Source organism: Pogona vitticeps, chromosome 4 (assembly GCF_051106095.1).
Source record: "Pogona vitticeps strain Pit_001003342236 chromosome 4, PviZW2.1, whole genome shotgun sequence".
Taxonomy (NCBI): domain Eukaryota; kingdom Metazoa; phylum Chordata; class Lepidosauria; order Squamata; family Agamidae; genus Pogona; species Pogona vitticeps.
The window spans coordinates 176,759,234-176,777,775 of NC_135786.1; the positions used below are offsets into that span (position 1 = coordinate 176,759,234).

At 38.6% G+C, this 18,542-nt stretch overlaps 1 protein-coding gene across 1 annotated transcript in view; it reads left to right on the plus strand.

Moving 5' to 3' along the window:
• LOC110078043 (cadherin-19) overlaps positions 1-18,542 on the plus strand; it is a 69,858-nt gene that overhangs the window by 18,267 nt on the left and 33,049 nt on the right. The window contains exons 2-4 of the mRNA XM_072998763.2: positions 10,997-11,224; positions 15,124-15,226; positions 17,989-18,090. Coding sequence (XP_072854864.2) covers positions 10,997-11,224; positions 15,124-15,226; positions 17,989-18,090 — 433 coding nt within the window. The remainder of the gene's footprint in view (positions 1-10,996; positions 11,225-15,123; positions 15,227-17,988; positions 18,091-18,542) is intronic.

The following is an 18,542-nucleotide window of genomic DNA, read 5'->3' on the forward strand; positions in this document are numbered from 1 at the left end:
TATGAAAAGCAATGTAAACCATGAAGGATTTGGGCCATCTCACAATAGCTGTGCATGACAAATATTTCCAAAGTGTGGCAGGGGCATGTCTAAGGAGGAGAAGGGAATTTGATTGTCCATTCAACTCAGAGAAGGGCACCTCTGGATACAAATCATGAAATTTGTTGTATCCAAATGAGCCTAAGTGAATAAAGACACAGGACTGACAACAGTAAAACAGCTGCAGTGCAGTGGGATAAGGCAGCTTTACAGAGCTGCTGTTGGCAGCGTTTCTACCAATCTGTTCTTAGTATTCTAAAGTTCTCACAATTCTTGTGAAACTTTTAGCTAAAGTAAAGGCATCTCTTTAGTACATTGGCCTTATGATTGCTCAACAGCTCATGTAAATTGCTTCTCTGTAGAATTATTCTCCTTTTCCTGCTACAGTGACATGTCCCTTCTTTTGAAAGTGAAGACTCCTTAAAACAAATGAGTGAGTTGTTGTCATTATGCGCCATTGGGTCACTTCTGACTCATTATGACCTAATGAATGAGCACTTTTCAAAATATCCTGCCTTCAGCTGCCCTGCTCAGCAGTTGTAGACTCAAGCTCATGGTCTCTCTTAGAAAATCAATCTATCTCATATTTGTTCTTCTTTTCCTGCTGCTTTCTACCTTTCCCAGCATTATTGTCTTCTCATGATGTGCCCAAAGTAGGACAAACTCAGTTTCAACATTTTTGCCTCCAGAGATAGTTCAGGCTTGATTTGTTCTAGGACCCACTTGTTTGTCTTTCTGGCAATCCAGGTTATTTGCAAAGCTCTCCTCCAGCACCACATTTCAAATGAATCTTTTTTTTTCCTGGCAGCTTTCTTAACTGTCCAGCTTTCACCCCCATACATAACGATTGGAAATACAAGAGTGTAGACGGTCTTGGTATTGATCTCCAACAGCACATGTTTATACCTGATTATCTTTGCTAGTTCCTTCATGAGTTCCAGGCTTTTTCTGATTTCTTGGCTGCAATCTCCATTTGGGTTGATGATTGAACTGAAGTATACAAGATCTCTAATTATTTCAATTTCTTCATTGTCAACATTAAAGTTGTGCAGTTATTCCGTAGTCATGATTTTTGTCATCTTCATGTTCAGGTGTGGTCTTGCTTTAGCATTTTCTTCTTTCATTTCCCTAATAGTCATTTCAAGTGATTCCTGATAGTATTATTTAATTATTATTATTATTTATTTAAAATATTTTAACCCTGTATTCTTGAAAGCTTTCACGGCCGGGATCTGATGGTTGTTGTGGGTTTTTCGGGCTCTTTGGCCGTGTTCTGAAGGTTGTTCTTCCTAACGTTTCACTAGTGTTTGTGGCCGGCATCTTCAAAGATGCAGAAAACATCTGCAGATTATTTTAAAAAATGTACCAAAAGTAGTGTACATATCTTTATGTAAATAAAGATATGATAAAATTGAAAATATTAAAAACAGAGTACATCCACTCCAGAGTACTTGGGGGGGGGGGGAGAAACTAGCTTAGCATATAAATCAGCATAGAAAACCCCAAGCCTATTTAAACACAAACATATTTACCTTTTTACAAGACAACAGAAATGGAGCTAGCCTGCTCTAGTGGCAGGGAGTTCTTGAGACTGTGAGCCAGGTGATTTGGCTACTTGATGTTGGAAAAAATATATATCGATATTGTGAATACCCTAAACAAGCAAGAATTATTATCATGACACAAAAGAAACTCCTTCAAAATGCCACAGGTATCTATACAATTCTGTTATACATTTTTCTAACTCACTATGCATAACACATTATGCTAAGGAAAACCAATTCTATATCAGCCTTTCCTCCACTGACAGGAAAAAAAAAAAGAAACAGTGAATTTGAAAAGCAATCAAAAGGATAATTAATCAGCGTTACTGATGCAGTAATTGCTATGTTGCACCCTGGTGGATTTCATCATGCAATACATTGAAAATGATGCTGTGTGCACTGCTTGGCACTCTTTTTATGATTTCCTAATTGATCTATAACTTCTGAATATATTGCAAAAAAAAAAAAAAACAAAAAACCCTAACAGGAAGGACTGAATTAATGTTTGTGTCTTCTCTTAAGAAATATTTAGATAATGATGATGATGACATTTAAATATAAATATAAGCTTTCTGAATCATTTCACATGTTGACAAATAATTGGCATATCCCCCCCCCCTTTCCTTCATGGGACAGGGCTTGTTAACAATGAAAAGAAATTTTATTTTATTAATCTCTATGTTCTTCCAATATACGTCTGGGATTTCTTCTGCCTTTTACTGTGAAATCTGCAAGTATGGAAAATCTGAATTTCATTTGTGAAGTGTTTCCAGAGTCAAATTTTCCATTTTCCCCATCTGTTTACATGTGATGTGACATTTATTTTAAGTCTAGCTATAATTTTTCAGCTGTACTCTTAATCCTATTGGCATTTTACATCTGTGTAACAAAAGCAGCATAATTTTTGGAGGAAAATTCAAGAAGTCAATGTAGATATTACTTATTTATTCTGTCTTACAATTTGGTGCACAACAGATACACTGATTTCTTAACATAAGACAATTTACTTCCCTAAGTTATGCTGTTTGCATTATGCTGGTAGGCATAACTAAAAGAATTTGGGCCAGTCTGATATCATGTTTATTGTAAGACTAGGAGTGGAGACACCTATGTTCAGATTTCCATTCAGTTATGAAGCCACCTGGTTGACCTCAGCCAAGCAGCATTTCTCAGCCTAACTTCTCACAGAGTTGTTCTTGTGGGATAACATAGCTGGGGCACCACAAATGGCTTCCTGGGGGGGGAAAGGAGTATAAATGTTATCATTTATTATTAATACTCATCCAGATAAAGGAGAAAATTGCACTGCATTCAGGGAGAATTTCTAACATCATGGAAATTCCATTGTTAGCTGTAGGGATGCAGTTAAATTTACCTGTTCTGTATTTTCTGAAACCACTAATGATTCTAATGCTTCTCCTGCATCTACATTGTAGGTGACTGGAAATACATGAGTGTGGGTGATCTTCGCCTTGTTCCCCGGCGACACATTTTTATATTTGAGGATCTTTTCTTTTTCCTTCATTGCTGCTCTTCTGAATCTCAGTCTTTTTCTGATTTCTTGGCTAGAATCTAGAATAGTTGTTAAATTTTATGGCATCAGGCTAGGTCTGTAACTCTTCTCAAGTGAGGATGTTAAAATGTTTTCTCCCTGTATTTGTGAGAATTCCCTCAAATTCAAGATCAAATTACCGAGTTGTGCAAACTTACTTTAGCTGCTGTTATTCATGTGTGGAACCCAAGCCTTGCACTCCTGGAAGAAAGGGTGGCCTTTAAAACAGGTATGTCAAAGTAAAAATAAAATAGGGTTTATGCCTCTCACAGTGGCTGGGGCTTACTTCTAAGTAAACACTCAAAGGTTTACAATTGTTAGGGTTTTGATATTGTTTTACTTTGTTTCCTGCACATCCCTTGCATGGTGAAGGGATGAGAAAGTACAAATTACTTCAGAGAACCAAATGTTACACAGAGGTATACATCAGCAGCAGTCTCTGCAAAATCTGGAAACACAAATAGTGGAGAACAAAGACATCTTAATGCATCTGCTCTAAGGAGGATGAGGTAATTTGAAATGTAAAAATCCTGGGAGAGAAAAATTGTTTGAAGTATTCCTAAAAGCCTCTCCCTGAGACTTTGGAAAGATGCTCATAGATCTTCAGTTGACAGTACTGGAGCTGCTCCAGCATTTGTCTGATTCAGAGCTATTGTTCCCCATATACAGTGGTGCCTCGCATGACGACATTAATTCGTTCCGCAAAAATCGCTGTCGAATGAAAACGTCATCATGCAATTTTAAAAAGCCCATAGAACCGCATAAAACCCAATTAATGCATTCCTATGGGCTTAAAACTCACTGTCCAGCGAAGATTCTCCATAGCACGGCCATTTTCACTGCCCGTGCAGCAACGAATCCATGCCAGAAAACAGTGGTTGGCCATGTTTTTCACCCGAAGCAGGGAACCGATCATCGCAAAGCAAAATTCTCCCATAGGGAACATCGTTTTGCAATCGCTTTTGCGATCACAAAATCTTCAACGTAATGTGATTTCGTTGTCAAACGGAGCGCTCGTAAAGCGAGGCACCACTGTATATATATATCACCAAACCAACAAACCTAGACCCTAGTATACTCTTTATCTGTTCCACTACTGATGGCTGTCTGCTGAGCACCTCCTTTGTGTGTTGCTTATGTTATAGAAGGTAATGTCATACTCCACATGCTTATTAGGCTGATAGCATGAGTCATCAGAGTGTGCTAACAAGCTTCCCTTTGTACAGTTCCTTTCCCTACACTGCAAGACACACTTGAACTTGGTGCTATAGTGTTGTTGTCAGAATTTCAGCTCGTTAACATCAGAAATAATTTTTCCCCGGGGACAGGACTGAAGCTTGACACTTGTCTGCTAGGCTGAGAAGAATATAAAAATATTCAGTAAAGACTCAAAATCATGCAATTGGGCACTGATCTTGTTTCTTTCACAAAAATGTAAGATCGGATTCAAACCCTCATGGGTTCTTTGCCAAGCGAATTGTAGATATTGCATTTGGGATAATTAATTCAGGATACTTTAGAAGATTCAGTCAAAGCTTAAAGTTACATTTATTAATTAAATAAAGTACCGTAGCTATCCTATAATTCCTAAGAGGCTGAGTGAATTGCATCCAGGAAGTGGAGCAAGTCCTATGACTGTAAAGGAGGATGATACTGCTGCCGCCAAAGGTCCCCGTGGACATACCTCCTCTACTAAGCATTGCTGACATACTTCTTCCACTAAGGATGCTCCACCTGTGCATGTCAGAGAGATGTAGGAATCAGGCATCCATTGGATCCAGAGTTCGCTCATTCCTCCTGACACATTCATAGGAACACTGAGCTAGAAAGTGTTTTCGGTGGGAGAGAAACATAAGAAGCAGCTGCAGTAAAATGGCAGAACAATTAGCAGGACAATAAAACAAATACCAACAGATTTCTCTCCTGCTCCCAGGCATAACTGGCCTACACTGTCTCAGGGACCTATATGCTTAAGGAAAGAGACAAATTTCAGAAACATAGCCAGTCTTCTACATTGAAAAATGGAGAGCTAGCTCTTTATCCCTGTAGACATTGCTAGGTAGAATATAATACATACCCACCCACTCACTAGTCATTTTATCTAAAGTAAACCACAAAATAAGCCATGATAAGAAAATAAGAGCCTTGTGGCGCAGTGGTTAAAATGCTGTACTGCAAGCTAAAACTGTGCTCACGACCTGGGGTTCAAATCTCAGGTAGCCGGCTCAAGGTTGACTCAGCCTTCCATCCTTCCGAGGTCGGTAAAATGAGTACCCAGCTTGCTGGGGGGGGGCAATGTGTAGCCTGTATAATTAAAAATTGTAAACCGCCCGGAGAGTGCTTGTAGCGCTATGGGGCGGTATATAAGTCCAATAAATAAATAATAAATAAATAAATGTGATAATTATACATACAAATGCAGGAGAAGGTGACACTTTTATCAGACTGCTTTAAAAAGCAAAAATCAATCAACATGAGTTTACATGTATTCAAATCTGCTTCTTCAGTCATGCACCAGTATCTTTTTTTATACTTTTAATGTATATACACATATACATACACATACATAGACATATATGTACACACGTATGCCTAAATCTCTATCTACAAACAATACATACTGTAAAGCTTAGCCTACAAGCCTTTTGTATAATAACACTTTTCTTTCAGCAGTGTCTTCTCCTCATTATTCATTTTGGTCACTTACTTTCTATTTATTACAAAGTTTTTGTTTTCCACCATTCATAGAACATGTTCCAGCTTTCATAGTAAGTTGATTTTTCTTGCCCTTTTAGTCTTTGTAAGACTAATTTCTGCGCACTCTAATATTTTTTTGATAATCAATTCGTCTTTTCGTCATGCACCAGTATCTTGTGGACAGTGCAAAAATATAATAAAAATACATCCTAAAAATTCATGGTAGAAGTTTGTCAGGTATGCGTCTTAAGTTGACTTTAAAGTTCACCTTTGCAACTGGGCTTTGGAGGTGTGGTTTAAAGCCTCACCCCTGGTAAACTGTGGCTGGAATTTTCCACCCAGCTATTTAGACAGAGGTAGCCCATCACTCTGCATGAACCTGCATGTCTGCGCAGAGACCAACTTATTAGGAGTGGCTCTAGACTAGTCTTCTCTGTTGGGCAGGATGATGGTGATCTGGATGTGGAGGAACCCTCTGTAGCTCCATTGTCATGAACAAATCACTACCTGGTGAAGTTTAGGCTTAACCTCCACAAGGGTGGACGACCAATTTAGATGAATTCTGATGATTCTCGGGGTGCTTACTGTTGTCTTGGCAGGCGATCCTGTCAAAGACTTGGCTGACCTCTGGAATGGGGAAATGGCCAGGACTGTTGAAACTATCATGCCTATGCATTTTGTCTCATGGAGTACAGCCAGGCAACACATACACACCCTGGGTTGCCAGGGAGCTGGTGGGGATGAAACGAGAGAGATGGAGTCTAGAGCAATAATGGTGGAAAACGTAAGATGAATCCAACCAAACATGGGCTAGAGCTCGTTTGAGTGCCTATTTTTTTGCTGTTGTCATTGTGTCTGCATAGAGTCATCCAGCAGAGTTGTTTATACCATCATTGTTTTATCCACATAAGTGGTGACAAGTCTGAAGGGGAGAGCAAGCAAGTGAGCAACAACCCTAGAAAATGTAGGCTAAATAATTGAACCTCGAAAGCGTACCCAAAGGGGACCTGGATGGCAATAGACACATGTTTTATGACCTCAGGAACTTGTCAATCAACAGTAATCTCTTTACAGTTATTCAGGATGCTGCACAAGGAACTCTCTTTCCAGTTTTCCTCAGATACCTACTGGAGAGCCGATGTTCAACACTCCTTCTTCTTCTTTCAGGTGATATAGATGTGTGACCCTCCAGTATGGGATTTTCATTTGGAAATAAGGGAAACCTAGAAGAAAGGCATGGCTTTCTCTATATCACGTACATGTCAACCCAGGAATGCTATTTAATGTATAGACTAAGGGCACAGGCTTTGTGAGAATGGATAGAAGCTGGTAATGAAGTGAGGCAGCTGGTCGGTGTGGCCTGCAGGGACAAGAAGCATGACATGAGTATATCTCAATTTCCATCTATTTAGAAATAAATTGGACAGATAATGCTTCCTTGCAGCATACAGTGTGAAGGTGTCCAATGATGGTTGACTTCTTTCTGGCTGGTGTGTTGTAGCATATTAATTTTGTCTCAGAAAAATCTTTGATATTTGTAGTTGTTTATATATTTTTAAACTATATTCCTATGACTTGGAACTTAATTGGTGATTGGCTAGGTTGAGTCACATATGCTTACAGTTTTAGCTCCACGTGTATATTCTTCTGCCACAAACATCAAGCAATTTGGGGTTTTTTGTTTTTGTTTTGGTCTTATGGGCACCTGATATTACTTCATATGCCAACACCATGGTAATGTGTGTCGTTTCATCTCCTGGCGTTTCTTTCTCTGTTTTTAATTTTCTCCCAAATGTTTTTATAATTTTAACATCTAATTTGAAAAACCACAACAATTAAGTGACCTATGGAAAATGCTAGATTAGCATAGATTAGGTATATGCATGCAAATTTTAGCACCAGGATTTAAGAAGCAGTCCACAAGCACATTCTGCAAAAACAAAGGAAGTAAGTTCGAGCACAACAACACTTCATTTCTCTCTGGCAAACTGTAAAGCTGTAAGTGTCCAGTACTATTTGATTTAATAGCCACACCTAATAAATTGAGGTATATGGATAGCCAGGTATTATTATTATTATTATTATTATTATTATTATTATTATTATTATTATTATTATTATTATTATTATTATTATTATTATTATTATTATTATTATTAGCCTCATTGAAGGATGATTACTCAATCATTTGAAGCTTTGCATCAAAAATATAGTTTTATTGACCTTGGTTATAAGGAAAGCACTCAAAGCAAATACTGATTTGTGTACATTTTCTGTATACGTCTTCTGAATGTGCTTGATCATCATATATATAGTTTATACCATCCAGATATTATGCATACATTTTAGACCAGGAACTTGCAGGCAACATATTCTTTCTGTCAGTACAACTGATAGTGTGAAACCAGATAAAAGGTTTTAAGAACAATATAGAAGTAAGAGCATTATTATTAGTTATGGAGTGCCACATGCTACTTAGTCTTTATTAAATACTGTACATTTTTAGAAAGAAGACATTCAGTTCATTGGAATAATCTGGTGACAGGGGAGAGACATCACAATAATTAGAGAAACCCCTCCTTGCCTGTTTTATCATTGTGCAAGAATGAAAATCACACAAAATGTTTTCTTACATGTAAAATGGCTAAATATTTTCTGTTGCTGTCAGTGAGAATTTTTCCCTTTGTGAGAACTTTGTTTTGTTTTTGCAAATACGGTGAAAAACTATAAAATTTGCTGCCTTGCTGCATGGACTCTTAAAAATGAGACACACAGAGAAAGGGTTGTTTGCATCTTTTTTTTGATTGGTCAGCCAGCCCTTTGTTAGCTTGGGATGTGTGCATGTGTGTTCTTTCCTTCAGAAAGGAAAAAGACACTAGTTTTGTATACACAAGACTCCAAATATTGAGAAAACCTCAACAAAAAAAGGCCAACTTGTCTTATTCTTATATTAGAGGTGAAGAATCTCATAGAATCAGTTCCTTAAATACTGTCTCAGAATGAATGAATAATCTTGTGACAATTCTTTACATCCCTAGATTAGAGGTGTTGATCAATTGAAACAAGTGCTGCCGATAGTATTTGCGGGCTTGGAATTTATCTTAATCATTGTCAGGTACTGCTTCTGCACACTACGTTATGGATATGTATGGCTTTTAGCATTAATAACACAGTGTAAAGATGTTAAAATGGAAACTGGAATTGCTTAGGAAGAAATTCATTTCAGATTATTTTTATCAGAATTTATCAAAAGCTGGGGGGGAAAGGAGGAAAGAATATTCATTCATTCATTCATTCATTCATTCATTCATTCATTCATTCATTCATTCATTCATTCATTCATTCATTTATTTGGCTTTTACCCCACCCATCTAGATTCAAAATGAATTTACTCTGGGTGGCTTACAGTCTGAGCAATGTAAAACCAAGAATTAAAACAGAGAATATCAGAACAAAAGAGAGATGAGCAGAGTCCAAGATGGGAAAAAGCAAAGAGCTAAGTGATGAAAGGGGAGGAATGCCTGCCTGAAGAACCAAGTCTTCAGCTTGTTCTTGAAAACTCCCAGCGAGGGTGCCAGGCGAATCTCAGGGGGTAAGATGTTCCAAAGGTGAGGGGCCACTGCTGACAAGGCCTGGTTTCTAGTTCTCTCCTTCCGGGCCACTCTCGGGGTCAAGCCCCTCAGCCGCCCAGCCTGACTAGATTGAGTGACACAAGTACAGCTAGGTGGGAGCAGATGCTCTGCCAGGTAGCAAGGTCCTAAACCATTTAGGGCTTTACATGTAAACCCTAAAACCTTGAAGTCAATGCAGAAACGAATGGGCAACCAGTGTAAGGCGCTAGAAGGGGGGAAATGTGATGCTATTTTTTCACTCTGGTTAATAATCTGGCAGCCATGTTCTGGGCCATTTGTAGTTTCCACATCAGTCTCAAGGGCAGCCCGACGTAGTGCACATTACAGTAGTCTAATCATGAGACTACGAGTGCATGGACCAGAGTGGTGAACACCCCAACATCAAGATAAGAGCGCAGCTGGGCAATCTGCCGAAGATGTAGCTGGGCGTTGCGAACCACAGACACTACCGGGGATTCCATGGTAAGCGCTGGGTCAAGATGGACCCCCAAGCTGTGGACCATACTCTTTGCGCTGAGAGTCCCTCCCAAAAAAGGGAGGGGACTTTCCAAATGACTGATAGGAAGGACCGGAGCCAGGCAAGAACCAGGCCACCAATCCCCAACTCAGAAAGCCATCCCAGGAGGATACCGTGCTCGGCAGTATCAAAGACAGCTGAGATATCAAGGAGAACCAACAAGGACATTTTGCCCCTATTGGCCTCCCTCGGTAGGTTATTAAGCAGGGCGACCAATGCCGTTTCCATTTTTAAAAGCTGTATGCTATTTAATAAGTCACAATATGACATAGAAGAGGGATGGAATGAACTGAACCATTGCTTCATTCTTAAGCATATGTTTTCCTGTTATGTTTTCCTGTTAGAGAATGTATATTCATTTAGAGTCATTTAGAATACCTGTCTGTCGCTTACTGGGATCAGCAAAAGTTGTTTGTTCATGCCTTAATCATCTGCAGCATAAAATGAATGTTGGCAATAGAGTCCCATTAAAGTATTGGTAGGATGCACAGTGGGGATTAATAATAATAATAATTGTGTGCTGTCAGGTAAATTCAAACTTATGGTGACTTTTTTGCACGGTTTTCTAAGTAAAGACTAGTCAGAAGTGGTTTACCCTTCCCTTTTTCTGAGGGACTCTGCAACTTGTTCAAGGCCACACAGTTTGGTTCTTCTGGGAATGCACAGTGGGGAACTGAACCCCCAACTTTTTGCTTTTCAGCCGGATGCCTAACACACCAGCTATCAAGCCAGCTATTGCAATAGGGATTACCAGGCTTAACTTGTCAGATTAAATTAAGTGAAAGATAATTTTCTTTTCTGGATTAAACATGGCTGTGGGGGTTTACACATTTCTAAGAAAATGCCCTTTGTGTTTCCTTTATGCCTCTTGTGTTTCTAATAAAATTGTGGCTTTATTCTATTTCTTTTCTTTGAACAAGAGAAAAGAGTTCTTATGGTGATAATTAAGCCTTCAATTTGACATAAAATCCATATTTGTGCTGCTTTGTAAGGGTTACTTTTTGTCTTCCCACAGATGCATATTGATTGTGAAGAAAATTTCAGCATGCATTGTTGTAAGTGGCTCTCCTTTGCTCTGTCCCTGGCTCAGTTTGGGACATGTTTTTCTTGTACACCCAACTGTGATGCTGAGGACTGGGACCAAAGTTTTCTGAGACCACAAAGAATGAAACACGCTGGCATTCGAAGCTTGCTGGTTGTGCATGAGGATCAGCTATTAACACAACCTTTGGAGTCAAGCCAGGTACTGAATTTTTTCTGTGGGAGGTTTAGCAGGGAACTGAGGTGTTGATTAGCATCTGGCAGCTTTGCTAAGCTTTCTTTAGCAAGAGAACAATCTCCCTGGAGTCCTGCAACTGTTCTGATACAAAAACATGCTAGAAATGACACAAGCACCATATTTGCCCTTCCTTCCTGTAATGTATCCCCGTTACTTCTAAAATCACTGAATCTCAAGCAGATCTGACACGAGGTCTGCTTAAATCCAGGCAGCACTCTACAGAAGCTAGATCTCGTCAGGAAGCCATGACAGATTGGTTGTTGTGGGTTTTTTCGGGCTCTTTGGCCATGTTCTGAAGGTTGCTCTTCCATGACAGATTCTTATAAGCCACTAAATGCTTGCTTGATTTAAAATGAATGTAATCAAACTACATTCTGAGGAAGTTCTTTTCTGCATTTTTCTGGGTCCCAAAGATTGGTAAGACCCTATTTATATGACTCCAGATCAATCTGTAAGGATGGAGTACCCTGTCTTAGGGGTGTAAAGTAACATATAGGAGGGCTGTGAACCAGGAATGTTTATCTCCTGATTAAACATAATATCAAGCACTGTATTGATAAAAAAGCCTGTGTTGCTTTCTCTCTTTTGAGGCAAAACAAAGGGCAGCTTTATCAATATCTGGCAATTTAAAGCTTTTCTTTCTTTCTTTCTTTCTTTCTTTCTTTCTTTCTTTCTTTCTTTCTTTCTTTCTTTCTTTCTTTCTTTCTTTCTTTCTTTCTTTCTTTCTTTCTTTCTTTCTTTCTTTCTTTCTGATTGTTTGTATGAGCCTCGTGGCACAGTGGTTAAACTGCTGTACTGCAGCCAAAACTGTGCTCACAACCTGGGGTTCAATCCCAGGTAGCGGCTCCAGGTTGACTCAGCCTTCTATCCTTCCGAGGTCGGTAAAATGGGTACCCAGCTCGCTGGGGGGGCAATGTGTAGCCTGCATAATTAACTTGTAAACCACCCAGAGAGTGCTTGAAGTGCTATGGGGTGGTATATAAGCAGCACACTTCTTCTTCTTCTTCTTCTTCTTCTTCTTCTTCTTCTTCTTCTTCTTCTTCTTCTTCTTCTTCTTCTTCTTCTTCTTCTTCTTCTTCTTCTTCTTCAATACTTCAGAGTAGACCTACAGAGTAGCAATGCATGAGCTTACTCACACGCTTTAGTTGAATATTCTATTATGTTAAATAGCGGCTGATTTACCCCTCATTAATTTTTAATGACACAGATTAATACTAGATCCGTTTCCCAGTAAGAAAGCTCTGGGACCCTGCACGGTTCATTAGATTAATGTGGCTTTGGCACAGTAAGAAATTATTTTTTTTCCACCCTACTTAAAATACACACTGCCCAATAATTTCCTTAATGATTCTCCTTCTGCACTGCTCCTACTCAGTTTCCTTTTTTTAAAGAACAAAACAAAACAAAACAACAGCAAAGCTAAACCCATTTTTAATCTCCAGATCTTGCATCCTTTCCTGTAAGGCAACTTTTGAACTGAATGGATGGCAAAAAGTTTAACCACTAATTAACTAGCACTAAAATTTAATTGGGCCCAAAGGGTGAAGTGCTCAAACTGCATTAATTACTTTTCACAGCCGCTCAGAGTAACTATTGTGGAAATATGATGTTTCCCTTCAAAAGAAGAATATATAGAATCACTTTATGTTTGGTGCAGCCATAAACATGTTACCCCTTTTAAAAAAAGAAAGGTCTCCTGAAAAAACTATTAAGCTGCCTAATATTTGCTTTTAAATAATAACAAAAATAGCAACAGCAACAGTAACAACTACAGCAATAAGAAGGCTTGTGGGAAATGAAATGTGAATTTTAAACTGCAGAAGGAAAACAATTGACGATGATACATAAATCAAAAGCAGGCAGTTGTGGTCCTCCCAGCATGGTGGAATTGCAAGCCCCAGCATGCCTCACCATTGACTATGACAGCTGATGGGCACTGCAGTCCCATCACATCTGGAGGAAAACACCTTGCTCACTTCTGACCTAAAAGATGCTGCATGTGTAGAAAAGCCTCGAACCCACCTTTTGTCATCATCACATTAGGTTTCTGCACTGCCCGCTGCTTTGGAAACTTTTAAGCTACAGGGCGTGGGGGAAAGAGCCCTACCAAATCAAGCCAAATGCTCATATAGCAGCATCTGATTTCTTGAAATGGCTATTGGGAAGCCTACAAACAATGTATTCTTGTGTGGTGGTGAGGGGGAGAGGTGCATTTTTCATTGGGCTTGAAAATCCAAGGCAGCCTTGAACAAAGTTGCAATGTTATCATGTAGCGGAGAAATGAAGACATATTGGTTTGTGGATAATTACAGAAAAGCGTTTGTATACATGGCTTCTATGTACCCATTATCCAGATCGTGTGAAGTTGGTTGGAACTATTTGGAAGCTGAGCAGGTCAGGCAACATTGTGAACAGTGAAAGGCTTTTCCAGCATCTTTCATAGAACCCAGCATCTGTGTTTGTGCAGTTAAATTGTTACTAGAACCAAAAAGATTTGTGTTTTCCTTTGTGACACATCTTCTTTCGAATATCCACTATGTATACGGTCAGGAAAGAGGGATAGCTAGTGGGAAGAGTCAAAGAACTGGAATCTAAAGTTAATTGGTTTAATTTTCAAAAAGAAAATGTAGCCACATTGAACCATCAGAATAAAAAAAATTAGAGTATCTGTAGGATATGATTCATATCAACAAAAAAGTGAGAAAGCAGACTCAAAGTGATGTTAAAATAAAAGTACCAAGGATTTTGGTGCTGGGAGCATTGTTGGTAGCAAAGCTGTAAAATTTCACACCCATTGTGGGCTATGGTACTGTATCAGAAATGTTGAAAATATAATTTCAGAATTAAAAGAGAAACTTTTATTTCATGATTGATGAGATTCTTTCTACATATTTGATGTACATCGGTGTGACCTGCCAACCCCTGTCAAGTCTGCAGGGGCCCCTTCTTCCATTTTCTATTCCATAAATGAGGATGCAGCTGTTCAATAACAAAATGGGGATTCAACAATATTAACAACATTAAATGGTCCCAAACTAGTTTCTGGCACTGTTCAGGATTAAAATTGTGAGTCTTTTGATTAAGGGTCAATAACTCTTGTGATTATCATCACCATAAGAGTTCTTGGTCTCTGAGGTCTCAGGTTATGAACATAGGAATTCCCACTGCTACACTAAAGGTGAAAAGGAAACTACACATTTGTATATAGATAAGCAGCGGAGCATTTTCTTTCCAGCTAGTAGTAGGCATCCTTCAGTCTTGAGAGACTATGGTAGCGTGCTCTGTAGGTCTTGGAACAGCATCTAGTGTGGCTGAGAAGGCCAATTCGAGAGTGACAATCCCTTCCACACTGAAGACAAATACAATCTGTCCCGTGTCCAGCTCCCTGGTTTTGCTTGTTTCAGGACTGCCTCTTTGCCTCGGCCTGCTGGACAAGTGTCTCTTCAAATTGGGAGAGGCCATGATGCACCGCCTGCCTCCAGGCTGAACGCTCAGATGTCAAGGTTTCCCATCTGTTGAGGTCCATTCCTAAGGCCTTCAGATCCCCCTTGCAGATGTCCTTGTATCGCAGCTGTGGTCTCCCTCTGGGGTGGTTTCCCTGCACTAATTCTCCATACAGGAGATCTTTTGGAATCCAACCATCAGCCATTCTCACAACATGCCCAAGCCAACGTAGATGGCACTGTTTCAGTATGAAACATTTGACAGCAGATAATTTTATTAAAGATAAAACCTAGAAAATAATTAAATGATAAGAAGCAAACAAACATAACAAACACACATCTAACTGGAAGTCAAATACTGTTAGGTTCTTTTTTTAAAATGATACCTGGAGATCACTTTGTTATTCATTCTTTTTCCAGATGTCATCTGGTACGGACAAGCAAGATGCTTCTTCGGCTGATAATGAGATAAAGTTTTTGGGTGGGCCTTATGAAGCTACTGTTCCTGAAATGTCTGAAGAAGGTATTGGGTGTTTCACTCCACCTTTCTATTGATGCAATCTTTGCATTCATGAACTAGATCATTGCTACCAGAGTGTGCTATTTGAAGAAAATTGAACCAGTTCAGAGCCTTACAACTTGTGCCCCACTATATCCAATAGGATTTTCCTGAATGAGATTTTCTTGAGCTACCATATTGCTTATTCCGCCTTCTTTTGTAATTTCTGCTCATCTAAATGTCCAATTCTATAGGAAGAGGAGCAATCGTTCTGTTGTTGCCATGAAAAATAGTTAAAATATGTTGCTCTGTCAATCCCTTCTTAAATAACCCTTGTCAGATTAGGATCTTTAGTGAAATAAATATATCTTTTGTCACAGGCCAAGGTAAATTTACTCAATTTAATTTTTGGCACTTTCATTATCTTTATGTGGACATCATTTCTAAACCAGAAAGCACACAATTTCTTGCTTTACCCTTCGTGGGCTATTTTCCCTTTCACCCTTATGTTCAAGCTCAATTTGCCTTTCTGTATATTTGAGAACCTCCCTATACAATCTAAGCATGATGGGCATGCCTGTAAAAGCTACTCTATAATGCCAACATTTACTGATGGCATAATCTGTGGACTTCTCTGGGTTAAAAATAATCCAGTGGAATCAATAACCTTCAAACTGGTGTAAGTACATCTGGCATCTGCCTCCACTTAAAATTAGTTATGTCAACAAGAGTTTGAATGTTGGGTGTTATGGGGATAATAAAAGCATAGCTTATTATTTCTGTATGTGGCAGTCCTGCTTGGTTATTTTCCCATTTTGAATAGAAATGTTTGGTGAAAGATGGAAAATGCCTGAGCAAACCTCAGAATTTATCTTTACAAGGGCAAGTGTATGTTAAAGACCACTATAATTTGAAGGCCATATTTCAGTGCATTATGTTTCAATGCTCCATTTGCCTTTTTACTGCATGGTCAAAATCACATGTAATAAGAGCTTAAACAATTAGACATTGATCAAAGAATTATCTTTTTCAGTGATTATTTTACATCTTCTTACACTGGTGTGGGCCTATCCAGTGAAATTCAATGGCACATCTCAGTGATTCCATGTGAAAGACAAGACACAAAATCTAGTTTGCTTTCTTTAAAAAAAGGACATTCCTTTTGGTGCCTTGAAAACATATTTTCTCTCTGCATATATAGAGATCATATGGCTCTTTCACATTGGCAACATAAAATCCTCAGGGTGCTGCTGGCTAATTTACCAGTGAATTTCTCATAGAAACAGCCAGTAGCAGAATGTTTTAGGATAATACATTATAAAGTGCTTCTATGAGAAAAAGCTGTGGTACATGACTGGAGGTGGTTTGCCCCAAGAGGAAAGCTCGATTTGTATCTTTATTTAGAAATTATGTAAGAAATGAGCTAGACATGAATGTTGCATATTTTTTAAAGAGAAAGCTGAAGAATATTTCCTTGATAGTATAATCCTTCTAAAGCCCCTTGGGGATTATGTACAGATTTTGATCTAGGTTATGGACAGCTCCTGACTAGAAATGAGATTGTTTTCTGTGGATGAATTGTACTATCTCCTCTTCAATGGAAAATTCTCACTAAAGACCTCAAGGATACGAAAAGCTATCAGCATTCTGTTACGAGTTTCAAATGGATTGCTTATTTGGTTTTTTGGTTTTTTCTTTTAAAGCAGTGCCACAAATATTAAATTAGGGAGTTTTACAGCTTTCTTGCTTGTTTTTCTTCCTCCTGTGTTGCTTATAAAATAACTTCTATAATAACATCTTAAAACTAATGACAGTGGGGAAAAAAAACCCTCTCACATAGTCAATAAGCATGCTTGCAAAAGAAGAAAGCTTAAAGGAGTGGCCAGCAACATGCAAATGAAGAAGATGGATTGCTTGATTTTGCAAAGGTTGCCAACTTAATATTTTCATTGCAAATAAATGGGAGAAATCCAACAGTGACAAAAATTAGTGGAATATTCTGCTACTACCTGCATTTGTTCTGGCCATATGTAATTTTTCTGATGAATTATTTCAATTTGTGAGAACAGTTCGGAAGCCTACAACACAACTGCTTCATTTTCAAAATGTCTGTTGAGGACATCCAATGATGGACCTACTTCTTATCAACAGAACTGGAAGATGTTTTCCTCCTGTGCAGCCCTGATAAACACAACAATCTGCTCCAAAAGGCAGGAATGTAGACATTTGTACTAATCATGTTAGGTAGAGCTAAGCATGCTATATGATTACTTAATATATTTTTTGCAAAATTTCAAACCATATATAGAATCTATACTGTATATTTGGTATGTGCAGATAAGACATACTTATCACTGTGCAGCCTTGCTTGTGCCTTTTCAGTAATAATCTTGCATAATCCTTTCCTAGTATTTGTGTATTTCTGGAGGTCCATGACATTTTCCATTTTTTGTGAATAGAAAATGTAAATAATTTGGGGGGAGAGGTGTTACACAGTCATCAGATTTATCTGCCCACCTCCAGCCAAGAGAATACAACCCAAAGAGGTGCAGGATGGTGCAGATCCCTAATAAGTTTCATAAATCAGAGAACTGGAATAAAATACCATCAAAGCTTCTGACTACTTAAGTGAACAATTGAAACGATAAAACAGTTAATAAAATACTGTAATGGATCCAAGAACTGCAGAAGTGAGATCATTTACCCCAGAGGCTTAAAGCAAGTTGTTACCTGGAATGAAATTGTCATATGCCCCTATGTTCATAAAAACTTGTATCTTTCATCAGGTACGTCAGTGATTCAGGTTAAAGCACCAGACCCACCGGGTGCCCGCCTGCTTTACCGCATCCTTCCAGAACAGCCTTATTTTTCTGTGGAGCCAACAACAGGTATTGTTTTGGTGTGTCACAAGTAAACCCCTTTGGTTGCTGTTGTGGACAGGGTATATATTGATTTTTTTCAGTAATAGTAATATTATTTCTATAGTAATGTATACCTTTCTCAATAAACCTATGTCCATGAAAACTCTGCAGGGCAAGTCAATGGAATTTATTTTGGTAGAGGTGAAGGACTGAAACTGAAATTCGTATATCCAAATTGCACAATTACTAGGTAAATATCAGGTCATCCAAGTCCAAGTCCAAGATATTGCTTAGGCTGACTGCCTTAGCTATTATTCTGCAATTTCGCATTTCTTGTTTTCAGCTAATAAAATGACAGTAAGTCAAAATTGAAAATAATTAAACGCTATGCAGAAATGCAAATGTGTGATATCCTTGGAATGTCACAGAGCAAGCATTAACTAAAAGGTGCCTGTAACTACTGTTTCTTGTTGCTGTTA